This window comes from Asparagus officinalis, chromosome 1 (genome assembly GCF_001876935.1).
Source record: "Asparagus officinalis chromosome 1, Aspof.V1, whole genome shotgun sequence".
Taxonomy (NCBI): domain Eukaryota; kingdom Viridiplantae; phylum Streptophyta; class Magnoliopsida; order Asparagales; family Asparagaceae; genus Asparagus; species Asparagus officinalis.
Window position 1 is genome coordinate 106,022,141 of NC_033794.1, and position 16,917 is coordinate 106,039,057.

At 38.2% G+C, this 16,917-nt stretch overlaps 1 protein-coding gene across 1 annotated transcript; it reads left to right on the forward strand.

Annotated features, from left to right (window-relative positions):
* On the forward strand, positions 10,459 to 12,455 carry LOC109838801. Its single transcript, XM_020407228.1, has 2 exons — positions 10,459 to 10,599; positions 11,988 to 12,455. Exons 1-2 carry the CDS (start codon positions 10,459 to 10,461, stop codon positions 12,453 to 12,455), a joined length of 609 nt encoding a protein of 202 aa, XP_020262817.1.

Here is a 16,917-nt window from a genome sequence, read left to right on the forward strand (position 1 = left end):
TTCAATCAGATCCTGGGCAGATTTAGAATCAAAGTTCTTCTCACAATTCCATTAAGAAATATGATTTATAAATGTGTTATCATAGCATGGCTATGCTCTCGACATCGATATCTCGATGTGAGGAGTTTCTCTTGATTATTACTATTATTATAATAGCATTGACTAGACGATGCACCCATCTTAATTGGACATGTTTTGGATCATAGTTATTTTTTATAAATTTTACGGAGGTTGTTCCATGGTAACTTTGTGGTTAGCAAACAAAATTTTATGCATAATCACTTAAAATAAATGAATAAATGTGGGGTTTATAATGGGGAATTGGACGGAGAATATAACGTGTATATAATCAGGCTCATGCGCATTCTTGATATCCAAATTTATATATATAAGATCTAATGGGTCAATCTTGACTTGAAGCCGTGTTCCTGGGATGGTTTAAGGGAACTTGACTTATATACATGAAAAATATTCTTCTCTAATTCAAATAACACCTAAAATAATAACAATAATGTGCTTGTGTGCCTTGTGGTAGACCTTGTTTAATATCTACAATTAGTGTTTTTTCTTATCACCTTTAATTGAGATTTTATCTTTTCTTTATACCTACTACATACGCTTACACGCACACAATTCCTTCATTTTATATGCTTGTTGGGAGTTTTCTGACTCTCCTGGGGTTTGCGCACCCCAGACTTGGGCATCGTTCTTTCTTCGTATGACCAAGAGTACTTTGAGGATCAGGCCCAGTGGCAATGATTACCTTTTATCCTATCACTCTCTCAGTTTCAATTTATTTAGGTAGTTATTTGTTTTAGACTTTTCCTTTAGCCACATGTGGTTCTCCATACTATGATGTATTTTCCTCTTTTCTATTTTGGATAGTTGTGGACTTGACGTAGAACTTTGTAAATTTCAGAGATTTCTTTACCTATCTATTTTCCTTTGTTATCTTAGTTACATACTCTATGTTATAGTTTTTTTGACAATATATCAGTATACAAGATAATCTAGAGGCGTGAATGTGACCGTATGGTTGCATTGTCGGCCGAGTCATGTTCCAAATTATTACGTTTTAGAACCGAGGCATGAAAATGTTTCTATTGGTATGAGAGCCAGGCTAGATAATTGTTGCCTTATACTGTATATAAAAAACTAAGATTAGGCTAAGAACAGAGCATGTATAGAATATGTTCTCTACTTTTCAAAAATATATCCTTTGACTCCCAATACCCTGATTCTCAAGTCCTAATCTTGACCAATCTCATTTCAGGTGATCACTATAGCCCCCAAATATCGACCACCTACTCCAGTTGTCCCTAAGGGACACCAAGTCAATTAGGCTAATCTTGCAGAAGCGATTAGGAAGCTGGTAGCTCATAATCACCAGAGGGATAGGCAACAGTAGGTTGCAAGGTCGGGTTATGTGTCTGATTTTTGAAAGCTCAACCCACAACACTTTGCTGGGACTGAAGGCGGATATGAGGCTAAGATGTGGTTACAGACCATGGACTGCCTATTAAGGGTAATAAAGATAGCAGACAAAGATCGAGTGAATATTATATAGCTACATCTTGTTAATGTAGCTAGAACCTGGTGGGACGCAGAGGAGGAGAAGCTGCCTAAGCCGATTTTATGGGAGACATTCTGGGAGAGTTTCCTAGATGTATTTTTTCTGAAGACAACTCATCTTGAGATACAAAGGCAATTTGTAATGCTGAGATAGAGAGCTAGTACTATAGATGAGTATGCAACAAAATTTGCCAAGCTCAGCAGGTTTGCCCGGGGGATGGTGTCGAATGAGGCTGTTAAGGGACAAAGGTTCATGTAGGGTCTAAATTTTGAGATCCAGATGCAGATTTATAGTCAGAAGGGGACTGAGGCTTATGTTGATGTCCCAGAGGCAACTTGAAAAGCAGAACAACTGATTAGAATCATGAACTCAGTGAGGAGAGGGCAAACAAGCGCCTAGCGGGACAGACCTCGGGAGGTAACCAGCAGAAGCCTCAGATGGGAGGAGCACCAGCCAAGCACCAACAGACATGGACTCCAAGACCAGCTCCACAGCCAACCAACATGATTTGCCATTATTGCAGCAGGCCGGAGCACTTGATGAAGGGTTGCATAAGAGCTAATGGCTTGTGCCTAGCATGCGGGGCGGCGGATCATCAACTCATCACTTGTTCTAGTAGAGGAGTTTCAGGAGGACCTTTAGGTAGAGCGATAGCGCCAGCAGGTCAGACTAGACAGGGTGGACAACAGTTGAGGCCATCACTTCCCACACAGTAGCAGATGTTTCGAGGACATCAGAGGGGTCAACAATTTCAAGGCCAAAGACAGTGGAGAGGTCCCCATTTCCAGCACTAATACTAACCGCAGTATCAATAGAGGCACCCAGGACAATATGGTCAGCAAGCTCAGCAGCAGCAGAGACAAGGTCAGGTTCTGACACTTACCACTGAGCAGGAAGACGCATCTGGTGATGTTGTCACAGGTACCATTTTGATTTATTCAGTCCTTGTATTTACCCTATTTGATTCTGGGGCACACACTGTTTTATATCTGCTCAGTTCATTGCACGACACACCATACTATGTGATAGTTTAGATGCAGGCTGTAATATCCATATAGGTAGCGGGGTGTTAATGTCTAGTAGGGAGTGTAAGAAATACCCAATGGTAGTTTATGCTAGGGAGCTATTTGCAGACTTGTTGGCGATTGACACTAACGGGTTAGATGTTATTTTAGGGATGGATTGGCTCTACAACTTCCATGTGACTATCGACTGAAGTGTGGTGTTCAAGATACCAGATCACCCAAAGTTTGAGTTTATGAGCGGCAACAAAGTGATGGAGCAGTCGGAGTATTGAGCATGCATAGATGGAGTATTAACCTGGATAGAGGTAGAGGAGAAGGCTATACCATAAATTATAGAGGAGTTTCTTGATGTTTTCCCTGATGAGTTGTCGGATCTGCCACTAGATAGAGATATAGAGTATGTCATCAATCTAATTCTAGGAGTTGTACCTATCTCAAAACCACCTTACCCGATGCCGATAGTAGATTTAGAGGAGTTGCGAAAGCAGGTCTAGGAGTATCTTGATAAGAAATTTATCAGGCTTAGTACTTCACTTTGGGGAGCACCAGTGGTGTTAGTGCCAAAGTCGGACAGAAGCCGAAGGATGTGTATTGACTACAGGGTGTTGAATCGGGTTACTATCAAAAATAAATACCAAATTCTTAGGATTGATGACCTTTTTTATCAGCTCAAAGAAGGTAGGGTGTTTTCTAAGCTGGACCTCAGGTTAGGCTATCATCAGCTGAAGGTGAGGAAGGAAGACATACCCAAGACCACATTCCACACATGGTACGAGCATTACGAGTTCATGGTGATGCCATTCAAAGTAATGAACACTCCATCTACATTTATGAGTTTGATGAACAAGGTGTTTTCTCAGTATCTCGACTAGTTTGTGATGGAGTTTATCGATGACATCCTTGTATAATCCAAGACCAAGGAAGATCATGCAGAGCATCTACAGACTATGTTGGAAATCCTGCCGAAGGAGAAGCATTATGAAAAATTGAACAAGTGTGAGTTCTGGCTAGAGCAAGCGTCCTTCTTGGGACATGTGATTTCAGGAGCAGGTGTCTCTATAGACCCAAAGAAGGTTGATGCGGTGTTGAGGTTAGATCCGCTTACATCTGTGACAGAAGTACGAAGTTTCTTGGGGATGGCTGGATACTACAAGAAATTTATAAAGGATTTCGCTAAAATTGCAGGATCACTTACTAGGCTGACTCAGAAGAAGGTCAAGTTTGTGTGGGCTCCAGAGTGTCAAGCAGCATTTGAGGAGTTGAAGAAGAAGTTGACGACAACACCGGTTTTGACAATCCCAGATGAGTCAGAAGGATTTGTAGTTCACACAGATGCTTTCGATTTGGGTTTAGGTTGTGTCCTGATGCAACATAGGAAGGTAGTAGCTTATGCATCTAGACATCTGAAGACACATGAGAGGAACTACCCGCTTCATGATCTAGAATTAGAGGCTGTAATTTTTGCATTGAAGCTATGACGAGTTGACGACACTATCTTGTAGGGCAGAGAGTGGAGGTGTACACAGATCATAAAAGTTTAAAGTATATCTTCACTCAATAAGAGCTCAACATGAGGCAGCGGAGGTGGTTAGGTCTTATGACGGATTATGATCTTGATTTACGATATCACCCATGACGAGTTAATGTAGTGCTAGATCATTTAAGCAGGAAGCATGTGTTAATGAGACTCACCAGACAGCGGGAGTTGCTAGCTGAGTTCTGGAGGATGAACATTGAGATTATATTGCCTGGAGCAGGGAGATAGTTGATGAGTTTGTATTTACAGTCAACGCTGGTGGATCAGATCAAGGCTACCCAGTTTGAGGACGCTCGGTACCAAAAATTTAAGAAACAGTGGAGTCTGGGGAGAGAACTGATCTACAGTTATATGAGGATGGATCCTTATGATTTCGTGGTAGGTTGTGTATGACTAAGGGTGATGTTAGAAGAGAGCTGCTAGAGGAGGCGCACAGTTTAGTGCTTTCTATTCACCCAGGAGGCACAAAGATATATCGGGACTTAAGAGAACATTACTGGTGGCTAAGAATGAAGATGGAGATAGCCCGATTTGTGTCAAAATGACTAATATGTCAGCACGTAAAGACTGAGCATCAGAGGACAGTCGAGTTATTGCAACCCCTTCCTATTTCTGAGTGGAAGTGGGAACATGTTACAATGGACTTTATCACAACTCTGCTGAGGAGCCAGAAGGGAAATAACGTCGTATGGTAGTAGTAGACCGACTCACCAAGTTGGCTCGTTTCATACTATTTCAAGTTGGACAGATGACGAAGAGTTTAGCAAAGCTGTATATGAGGGAGATAGTACGCTTGCATGGGGTACCGATTAGTATTGTTTCTGATAGAGACACACAATTTTTATCACACTTTTGGAGGAGCTTGCAGTAGTGTCTTGGGACTAGACTGAGTTACAGCATGGCTTACCACCCTCAGATAGATGGACAATCAGAGAGGACCATACACATTTTGGAGGACATGTTGCGGGCATGCATGCTGGATTTCAAGGGCTCTTGGAAAGACCACTTATACTTGGTGGAGTTTTTTTATAATAACAGTTACCAGGCCAGTATCCAGATGGCACCTTATGAGACATTATATGAAAGAAAATGTAGATCTCCTACTTGTTGGGATGACTTGGAAGAGCGATGCCTGCTAGGTCATGAGATGATAGTGCAGACAGTAGACAAGATAAAGACAATAAGGGATCACCTTAGGTCAGCTTAGGATAGGCAGAAGAGCTAGACTGATGCTAAGAGGAGACCTCTACAGCTTTAGGTTAGAGAGCATGTTTTCTTGAAAATATCCCCAACCAGAGGAGTTATCAGATTTGGCATCCGCGGGAAGCTTAGTCCACGTTTCATCTGACCTTTTGAGATATTAGAGAGATTAGGAGAAGTGGCATACCAGCTGGCTTTGCCTTCGTCATTAGAGGGAGTGCATGATGTGTTCCACGTATCGCAGCTTCGACGATATGTGCGAGATGAGACCCATGTCCTAGACATTACAGAGCTTCAAATTAGGACGAACCTATCATATGAGGAGAGACCAATGAAGATTTTGGACAGACACGAGAAGATCCTCAAGAATAGGACTATCCCTCTAGTATTGGTATCATGGGCACACCATGGACCTGTTGAAGCGAAATGGGAGCGAGAGGATGATATTCGTTAGCGCTATTCACATCTATTTATTTCAAGTAACATTTAGTTCCTCGTGTGCTTGGATTTAATTTCGAGGACGAAATTTCTTTTTCTTAGGTGGATAGGATGTAATACTTGAAATTTATTCATGTGATAAGTAGGCCCATGTGATATTACGTACCAATTGGAAAATCAATTTTTTTCCTCAAGGCCCAATAGTGTTTTAGCTCTAACCCGATTGGCCCACATCATTTTGTGCTGGTAGAGATTTAATACTTTTGAGGCCTATTTGTATTTAACCATAACTTCACAAGCCCATGAACTTAACATTTAAAGTTTATGATATTTCCTAACCATATCTCCCAACAAATCTTCGTGATTTTTTCTTCCCTATCAAATCATGCGATTTTTCTACAGATTATTTTTGTAACTAACCCGTTTGCCACTACTTGAAAATCCCTTAGTCTTAGGGATTTTCTAACCACAACCTTCCCTTAAAAAAACCTATCTCCTCTCCTCTACCATTCTTGCCTCCGAATCTGCACACAAAAAAATGAAACAAAACCAACAGAGAACAAGAGAAGGAGAGGGACACGATTTGGATTTATTTTTGCTTAGATTTGGGGTTCAGAGTCTTTTTTTGACAAATCGGCAAGCATCTCTTTCCTCAATTATTTTCTAAATTTTTTTATTAGCTTGTTCTTCATGCAACACCATTTTCCTCTTTCATTCTAGTTCATAGAAATAAATAGTATGCTTCATGTTTAAACTTATTAGAGATTTCTTAGTGTGTTTTATTTTATTCGTAGAAATAAATAATAGGATTTATAATCCTACGATCTATCTTTTTACTATCTTATTTATTTATTATATTTTTTTCTTCATGATCTTAACATTATTGTTGCTATTAGTACTATTACTTTCACATAAATTTTAGTACAAATCAGAAGCTTAATTTTTAGCTTATATAATATATATAAATATATCGTTTACTTATTAGAAAATATTTATTGAGGAATTTAATAGAAACCGACATTTAGTTATTACCTGCATCACCTTTGATATGAAAGATTGATGGTTGTAGTGGTTAGTTGCATTTGACAATGACATAAAGGTCTGGAGTTTGAATCCCAAGGACCTTGAGTTTTCACAAAAATGTTTTTGGATCGGGTTTTGAACCAAAAACCGACCCGGTTGGAGTTCAACATCAAATTCTAGACCCGTTCGGGTTTAAACCTCAAATTATAGACCCGTTTGACCCATTTCGGATCCATTATCAAATTTCAGACATGTTTAGATCTATAACCCCAAATTACAGACCCGTTAACCCAGTTCGGACCCATTATCAAATTCCAGACCCGTTTGGATCTATAACCCAAAATTATAGATCCGTTTACCCAGTTCGGGCCCATATCGAATTTTAGAACCGTTTAGGTTATGGTTCAAATTACAAACCCGTTTGACCCAGTTAGGATCCCATATCACATTTCCAACCTGTTTAGGTTTATTATTCAAATTACAGTCCCATTTGACCCAGTTAGGGTCCAATATCATATTTCAGACCCGTTGAGCCTTTTGCTCACTAAAATTAGTTTTTGCAGATTTTTGATGTTAAATTAAAAGTGTTTGGCCCGCTTTGACACTAAACTATTATGCTAATCAGTTATTTTCTATTTATTAAGATGAATGATGATATTGGTTGATCTTTTGATGCTTATTGGATCATCCAATGATGTGTTTGATCACCTAGTGACATTTAATAGGGTTGATTATGCATGAAGATGACTTCCATCAAGATATATGATTTATAAACGTGTTATCATAGCATGACTATACCCTCGACATCGATGTCCCGATGTGAGGAGTTTCTCTTGATTATTACTATTATTATAATAGCATTGACTAGACGATGCACCCATCTTGATTGGACATGTTTTGGGACACAGTTATTTTGCATAAATTTTTCAGAGATTATTTTACGGTAACTCTGTGGTTAACGAACAATATTTCATGCACAATCACTTAAAATAAATGAATAAATGTGCGATTTATAATGGGGAATTGGACGGAGAATATAATGTGTATATAACGGGTTCATGCGCATTCTTGATATCCAGATTTATATATATAAGAGCTAATGGCTAATCTTGACTTGAAGTCGTGTTCCCAGGATGGTTTACAGGAACCCAACTTATATACATGAAAATATTTTTCTCTAATTCAAATAACACCTAAAAGAATAATAATAATAATGTACTTGTGTGTCTTGCGGTAGACCTTGTTTAATATCTACAATTAGTGTTTTTCTTATCACCTTTAATTGAGTTTTCATCTTTTTTTATACCTGCTACATACGCTTACACACGTACAATTCTTTTATTTTACATGCTTGTTGGGAGTTTTCTGACTCCCCTAGAGTTTGAGTACCCCAGACTCAGGGACCGTTCTTTCTTCGCAGGACCGAGAGTACTTTGAGGATCAGGCCCAGTGGCAGTAATCACCTTCTGTCCTATCACTCTCTCAGCTTCAGTTTATTTAAGTAGTTATTTATTTTAGACTTTTCCATTAGCCACATGTGGTTCTCCAGACTATGATGTATTTATCTCTTTCCCATTTTGGATAGTTGTGGACTTGTCGTAGAACTTTGTAAATTTTAGAGATTTCTTTATTTATCCATTTTTCTTTGTTATCTTAGTTACATGCTCTATGTTATAGTTTTTTTTGACAATATATCTGTATACAAGATAATCTAGAGGTATGAATGTGACTGTATGGTTGCATTGTCGATCGAGTCATGTTCCAAATTATTACATTTTAGAACCAGTGTGTGACATGGTGACCCTCCAATTTGGCTCCATGATAGAAATTCAAGTCCAAGATTATGTCGTCCCCATTCCTACTGTGAGAATGGAGAAGATTAACTATGACCGTCAAAACTAGCTAAGCTAAGGCTTGATTCCTCTTATCATGGCGAGAGGAGAAATAATATGGATACATCCCAACCTTCTTTGAGATGAAGATTACACTCTTCAGAAGTCCAAAAATAAGCAAAACATGAAGACTTGCAATGCCATTTCTACAATCATTGAAGAAGTATCTATGCACATCACTTCACTCACCGACTCAGAGGGAGAGAAAGTGGCCATGACAGGGACAAGATCTCACAAAGATTACCTAAGGGATTACAATCAGCCAGGAACTCTAAACAACCCAAACCAGCTAAATAAAAGGATACCCGGTTCAATAAAGCCTTACAGCGTCCTCCAAGTGACCCTAAGGCCCCGTTCAAATATGATATCATGGCACAATTGGCCAACATTCTAGCTCGTATTACCTTATTCAAACTACTTTGTTTGTCTAATGATACGAGAGAAGCTTTAAAAGAAGTCCTGAATGACAGTGAGGTGTTTCTCGCCCACATGATCGAATCTCTCCAAGATGAAGGACCCAAGCAATGCTATCATTGCTGAAAGTAAATGTTGCACATCATCTTTATCTTAGAGTACATGTTGGTCAAAGATCATCATCATAACTGACCGCTTTACTACACTGGATATATAGGATTGTCAAGGATCGAAAGAATTCACATCAATCCAGGCTCCGCGTTGGGTATAATTTCACGAAGACTCTTGAGCTTTCTGGGAATTCCCCTTCACAAGCTCTCAAAGACGTCTACAACCATACTCGGCTTTAACTCCAGCAGTAGCCGATCTCTAAGAAAGACCTGACTTAAATGTCAGATCGGAAACTTGAAGACGGAAGTGACTTGGTATGTCGTCGATGTTGAGACAACTTATAACCTTCTGCTTGGACGACCTTGGATCCACTCCAACAAGCCCATCCCTTTAACACTTCATCAGTGTTTCAAATACATTAATGAACAAGAAGTCCAACAGAGAGTTGATGCTGAAAAGCATCCTTTTGAGGGGGTGGAGAATTACTTTATCGACTCTCTCTTGTATGATAAAAGTAAACAATTAAGATTGTCCTCTCCAATATCAAGGATAGCAGTAATGAAGCAGATGTTGAGTTAGATCCCAGTGATGATTCAATCTAGAAGATAGATCTACTTGTAATTACCCTAGAGGACGTCTGTATTGACCAATCCACTGAGGATCAGGGTGATTGGATCTTTAATAAAGAAGAGTTTATTTATGAATACTCTTTAGACTTTGAGTTTGAGAACTCAAGAGTCGAAATTTGATGGCCAGGCTAGCCTTATAATTGGCATTGCATATACTGATAAGCGAGTCGTACCCCGCCCATAAGCAGCTAGACAACTCGGAGGATGCTGCTTTCATGGTTCTGCCCAAATGGAGCACTTTGAATCCAATCATCTTCAAAAAAGTTGAGTCACAATCTCACTTACAGAACTCACATGAAGAAGCTAAGATAGCGCTAGAATTCTCCCGTTACAGTCAATAATTTTAGCAGATTATGGTAAAAATAGGATACAGTCTCACTGCAAAACAAGGGTTAATTTTTAATAGAGGACTACGGGTCCCTTTGATCTCCTTTGCACTAAAAGGTGAAGTTTTTAATTATTACAATCGAACCATATGAGAATTTAGTTATATCTCTCCTGAACCCAAGCCACAAGTAGGACCAGAATTTGATGACTTCCTAAGCAGTTTTTTAGAAATGTCCAACTGGGATTCTGTATCAGCCTTGGAGTCTTGTGTAATGAATTCACGACCAACATGGTCTCATACAACCTAACCATGGATCTCGATGAATCTAAAGTGTCCAGAGATCCTAAAGATGATTTATGGGCAAAGCAACTTGAGAAGCAATGGGAGTCATATTTCAAAGTTAGAGAACCACCCACCAAAGATAAACTGGTTTAAATCAACATAGGCGATGAAACTAACCCTATGCCCATCTTCATCAGTGAAAGTCTATCATTCATTGAAAAGGAGGAACTCATATTCCTCCTTCAAGAATACGTTGATGTCTTTGCCTAGAGCTGTGAAGACATACTGGGTCTAGACCCTAACGTAGCTGTGCATTGTCTTAGCATCAACCCTAGCATTAAGTCGATCCAGCAACAATAATGATGCTTCCATCCTAAATTAATGGAACAAATTAAGAAGGAAATCCACAAACTCATTGAATGTAGATTTATTCGTGAAGAACAACACCCCGATTGGTTAGCCAATATTGTGGTGGTGATGAAGAAGAGTGATAAGATTCGAATCTGCATCAATTTCTATGATCTCAACCTCGCTTGCCTAAAAGATGAGTTTCGTCTCTCTATCACGGATGTTATAGTTGACAACACGTGCGGGTTTGAGATGATGTCTTTCATGGATAGTTTCTCTGGATACAATCAAATCAAAATACATCCAGATGATAAAAAATGTGCAACCTTCATAACACCCTTAGGAGTAGTCTGTTATACAGTAATGACTTTCAGTCTGAAGAAGGCTAGAGCTACTTATCAACAAGCTATGAACATGATCTTTTGTGAAGATTTGAGTAAGATAGTGGAGTGCTACGTCGACGACCTCGCGATCAAAAGTCATCACAAACAGGATCACATTGGTGATCTAAGGACGGTGCTCGAGATTATGTGGAAACATTAACTCAAGATGAATCCAACCAAATCTTTCATCAGGGTATCATCAAGCAAATTCCTTAGGTTTATTGTAACATCCGTAGGAATACACGTAGACCCTAAAAAAGTGAAAGCAATCTAAAAGATGCCAAAGAGCTCAAACGTCTATAAGGATGATTAGCCTATATCCGAAGGTTTATAACCAATTTGTCTAGGAATTGTCAGTCATTTCAAAGACTCATAAAGTTTTCGTTTGTCTAGGATAACACTTGCTAAGAAGCTTTCAAAGAGATCAAGAGTTATCTCATGAAGTCGTTGGTTTTAGCCACACTGGTATCGAGTAAATCATTTCTGCTCTACATCAGGGCAATAGACCATTTCCTCAGAGCACTTCTCACTCAGATTAATGACATTGGCCATGAGTAAGCCATTTACTACCTCAGTCGAACTATGATTAGTGTTGAGCATTGGTACAACCCAGTCAAGAAGGAATATTTAGCATTGGTCTTCGCAATTCAGAAGATGCGATACTACCTCACCGACCAATCCATTCACATCATTTGAAGATTCAATCCTCTACGGATACTCATGACAAAACCTGGGTCACTAAATTTTAGGTTAGGAAATTGGGCGATACTGGTATCACAATATAACATGATATTTATGTCGCAGGAAGCAGTTAAAGGTCAAGCAATAGCTGATTTTCTGACAGAACACCCTATTCTGGAGTCTTCCAAGCTCTATGAAGACATCCCGGATGAAGTTTTCGAGTCAAATGCCATCCCAAACCATCAAATATGGCAGCTCTATTTTAAATGTGCATCACGACACAACCACAAGGGAGTAATTATTACAGCAGTGGGGGTAGTACTGATTGACCCCTATGGACATGTCCTCACTCGGGCCTACTCATTGACCGAGCCATGCTCCAACAACATAGCCGAGTATAATGCTCTTGTAATTGGCCTACAACTTGCTCAAGACATGGGCGTCAGATATCTTGAAGCCCACGACGATTCAAAGCTGATTGTGAATCGGATCAAAGGAGAATATGAGGTCTATCACAATGACCTCATACACTACCCAGAGCGGAAACAAAGCTCACCCAGTCCTTCCAAGGCTTCTACATTATCTATGTAGCTCGCCTCAAGAATACCTATGCGGAAGCTTTGGTATCCCTTGCAGCCACACTCGCCTTGGCACCTAAATCCACTAGGCGTGTCACGATGGCTAGCCGTCAATTATGCTCCCCGGAGTATACTCTTGAAGCCAACGAAGTACATGTCATGCCAATTCACTTCAAGGGTAATGATTTGTAGTACCCAATCATTGATTACATCTTACACGTGATACTACCTGATAATCTAAAGCAAGCGGCCTTGATTCAAAGAAGAGCTCCATGATTCTTCTATGATTCTGCTACACAAACTTTGTACCGCCGATCTTCCGATGGTATTTTGCTCTGATGCTTATCACTAAGTGAAGCTCGAAAAGTGTTAAGCCCATGACGGTGCATGTGAAGCTCATCAACTATGTCCTAAATTTTAAGACCGACTTCGTCGTCTAGGCTACTATTGGCCGACAATGATAGCAGATGCAGTAGCATATGCTAAACGATGTCATGCGTGTCAAATCCATACTGACTTTCTACATTAACATCCAGAAGAATTACATCTGACAGTCGCCTCTTGGCCATTTGAAGCTTAGGGCATGGACATCATTGGGCCAAATAGCCCACCGTCCGCTCAGAGAAGTCAAGACATCTCAAGTGATCAAATTCTTGAGACATCTTTGTCGTCGGATTCAAGGAACGCTGACGATGAACAACTTTGAAGTAGGTGTTGTATCCTTCACTCTTCTCCAAATTGGTTTTCGGTCATTTTCCACTTTTTAGAACAAACTTTTGAGAGATTTTGTAGAGGGTTGAGTTCAAATCTAGGATTATTTTGGGTTCTCTTGAGCTTACAGGAGTCTTAGCGAGGGAAGAGAGAGGGGAGAGAGAGACAGCGTCGGTTTTTAGGGGAAGGGTTAAGGAGTATAGTTTTTGGGGGAAGGTAGGGTTAGGGGAGAGGAGGAGGAGAGAAGAAGAGGAGAAAGGAGCAGTTAGAGGAGAGGAGAAGGGGAAAGACACAGAGAAGAAGAAGAAGAAGAAGAAGAAAAGGGGAAGGGGTATTTTTGGAACTTTTTGGAGTTAATTTTTGCAAGAAAGTGAAAAGAGCTAGATCACAATTTCTTAGGTCTTTTAGGGTTAAAACACATGGGAAAAACTTTAAGGGTCTGGGCCATAAGAGCCTTTTTTTTTTGGGGCATTGACATATTTTTCCCTTTTTAAATACAATTAGGTTCAATTATCTAAAATAAAAATCAGCGAATTAAAGATACTGTGAAATACAATCTTAACTTAAAACCAGCCTCGTTTGGAAAGGGTTAAGGCAAGAGTTAAATGAGTTTAACCTCTGTTTAACCATCCAAATAGGTTATTTTGTCAAAGGGTTAACAAACACCTTATAAGGGTTAAAGTTGGTTAAAACCCTTATTTAGAGGGGTTAACAAATCCGTCTAAAGAGAAGGAATAAGAGCTCTTTCTCTCTCTCTCTCTCTGACAACTTTAAAAAATAATCTAGTTTAGGATATTTACGGCAGTTATTCTTCTTAATCCTTCTTTATTTTCCAAACATAAAAACATTAACCCTCCATCGTAACTATAAAACCCAAACGGAATTAAATTACTTTTAACCTCTCGTGAAGGGTTGACTAATTTAGTCCTTTCTCTTAACCCTTCTCCCTTAACCTTTTCCCAAACGTTACTCTAAAGTCTTACTAAAATAACAAAATAGATTCAGTTGAACTAGAGTATTTATTGGATAAGTGCTTGTTTAACATGAAAACAATATTTGCATTTTGGTTTCCTAAAACTTACAAGTTTGTTTAAAACTTTCGACGTCCCCAAAATTTTTAGATACTTTAATATCCCTACATTTATATTCCTTTCTCTAAATGTGCAAAGTTTTTTTTCTAATGCTTTGATAGCCACAAGCTCACACAATATCTAATTTTGATATCTCAAACTTTACACATGCATTTTTTACTTCGATATCCAATATTTGGGAGTATAAAAATTTAGAAAGGAGTGAAATTTAGGTATCAAAGTCATAAAATGTATAAATTTAGGGTATGCATTGGAAAAAACTTTAGAGTATAAAAGTTAGAAGTGGGGTAATCTTTCAAGTACCAAAATGCAAATAACCCTACTTTTAATAAGAAAAATCAAAAGCTAAAGTTAGTGGATACAACATTGGCCCAAAAAAGCTAATTTTAAGTTTAGCAAAAGTTAGACTAGTTTTCTTTAGTTCAAATTTTACCCCTTAAACTAATTCTCTTTTGGACTAACCTTTATTTGGACTGACTTTGACCTAATTAAAGAAAAACTAATTCTAATCTAATCTCTTTTTGTAGTTGTTAAACACATCCTAAGATAAATAAGATCAGATAATAGAATAGTGATTGTGGAATATAATAAATGAGATCAAGCAACCGAATAATGGCTGCAGTATATATATAATAAGGAAAATGATTTAAGGACCCAAAATATGGGACCAAGGGAGGGGACAGGTGAGGTGTCCTCTCCCTATTGCATAATGAGTTGGCCATGCCAACTCATGCCAACTCATTATGCAATAGAAATGGGACACCTCACTTGTCCCCTCCCTTGGTCCCATATTTTGGGTCCCCGTAACAGCACTCATATAATAAATGAGACGGCACAAGAATAATTAAAAGAACTTTATTAATCAATTGGAAATTTATTTTCATGAGAGAACAAATACATATATGCATTGTGATCTCCTGAACCCAACATAATTGATTGTTCCAATACAGATTAATTGGTTACTATACTTGTGTTGTTTACATATGCATTCATATCTTCTGAGCACACAAGTAGCTCACGTACGCTGTACCACTAATGCTCTATTAGTCTAGACCTTAAAATATACATAAACAAGTTGACTACCAAGCAACGTTACTATAAGTTAAAGTTAGCTTATGTTATATTATTAGTGCCCATTTCATCATCATCATCTTTATTTGTTGCTTCAAGACAATGTAACATTGAATTTCATTGGACAATTATTTGAAAACACCTATTTTTTAAATTTATATAGCAAAATCGATCATTTTTGGAAAAAAATTTTAGCAAAACCGACCCTTTTCAGATGAAAATGGTTGGTTTTGCCGAGGAAGTGTTTTTCGAACTGCACAGGACTAGTAGTCCCGTGCATTTCGTTTTCTTTTCGAACTGCACTCAGTAGATAGTTTTGAAATGCACGGGACTGCTAGTCTCGTGCAGTTCGAAAAACTTTTCCGCAGCAAAACCGACCCTTCTCATCTGAAAAGGATCGGTTTTGCTGATTTTTTTCAAAAAAGTCGATTTTGCTATATAAATTTGAAAATGGGTGTTTTTTAAAAATTGTCCAATTTCATTTTAAAAGCAAGAAGCAAAGATATACTACTGTGGTCCATGTGCAAAGCTTAAGCGATTAAAAAGAGTAGCAAAAAATAACTTGAATTAAAATATAACTAAACGTTCTAATTCATATTTGAAGAGAGAGAATAAGTTATCATTATCAAATCAAATTTAGTGAAACTTCTAAGGAAATGTCTTTTTCTACATACAATGACAATATTGATTCTAGGAGATAGTTATTACCTTGTGCATATTTTTATTGGGATAGGTACGAAAAAGATTCTTTGCCTCCATCAAATCTGACTACGTACTTTGGCACTGTTTGGCAACAAGATATTATGTCTTATCTAAGAGATTGTGTCTTATTGACTTGATCAATAAGCTAGTAGAGCTGTTTGGTGACAAAAAATTAGGAGGAGATTATTTTGAAGATTGTGTCTTTTGCAAGTAGCTTTTGAAAAACTACCTCAAGTAACGTTTGTTTTTGGGAAGGAGCTGCCAATCTTTTTTCTTTCGTTTTTGCCCCTAATAATTCTAATTTTATATAAATAATATTGCATGTCCTTTTTAGTCATTTAATAAATTTAAGCTAGTTGTACAGCTATTTTTGTCAAACAGCTCTAGTCAATCAGCTAGCTATATAGCTATCAGCTATCAGCTTTCAACTACAATTTCACAGCTTTCAGCTATAATCTCGCAGCTTTCAGCTAGTTTTGCCAAACAGAGCCTTTCTCACCACATTTTCTACCATTCAAATTTGTAATTTCCATTTTATTTTCATTTTAATTTTTTCTTGACAATATTATGATAATTTAATTGTTAAATCACTTTCCGCATCAAAATCTATAAATAATAACATGTATCGTTGTTTTGTTTGTTAGAATATACTATCATTAATCATTATAACATATTTATAATCTATGTGATTTACACTACACAACTAAATATTAAGAACAATTGAAGAGAGAGATGCTTAGGATGAAACGGGAGGCTTTTCACAGTTGCCAAGAACAGCCTCATGGCCCCATCTATTTTCAAAATACAAATTATTTATTTAAAAAACATTTTTTTTACTCCCGTAGAATGCACGTGCCAAACTGGCAGTTGTTCAATTATAAAGGCATATTTTTGAAGTTG

Coding starts and splice junctions, on each gene's coding strand:
- LOC109838801 (XM_020407228.1), top strand. CDS start 10,459: ATGGTCTCATACAACCTAACCATGGATCTCGATGAATCTAAAGTGTCC. Junction 10,600..11,987: donor CACCCACCAAAGATAAACTG/GTTTAAATCAAC, acceptor TTTATGTCGCAG/GAAGCAGTTAAAGGTCAAGC.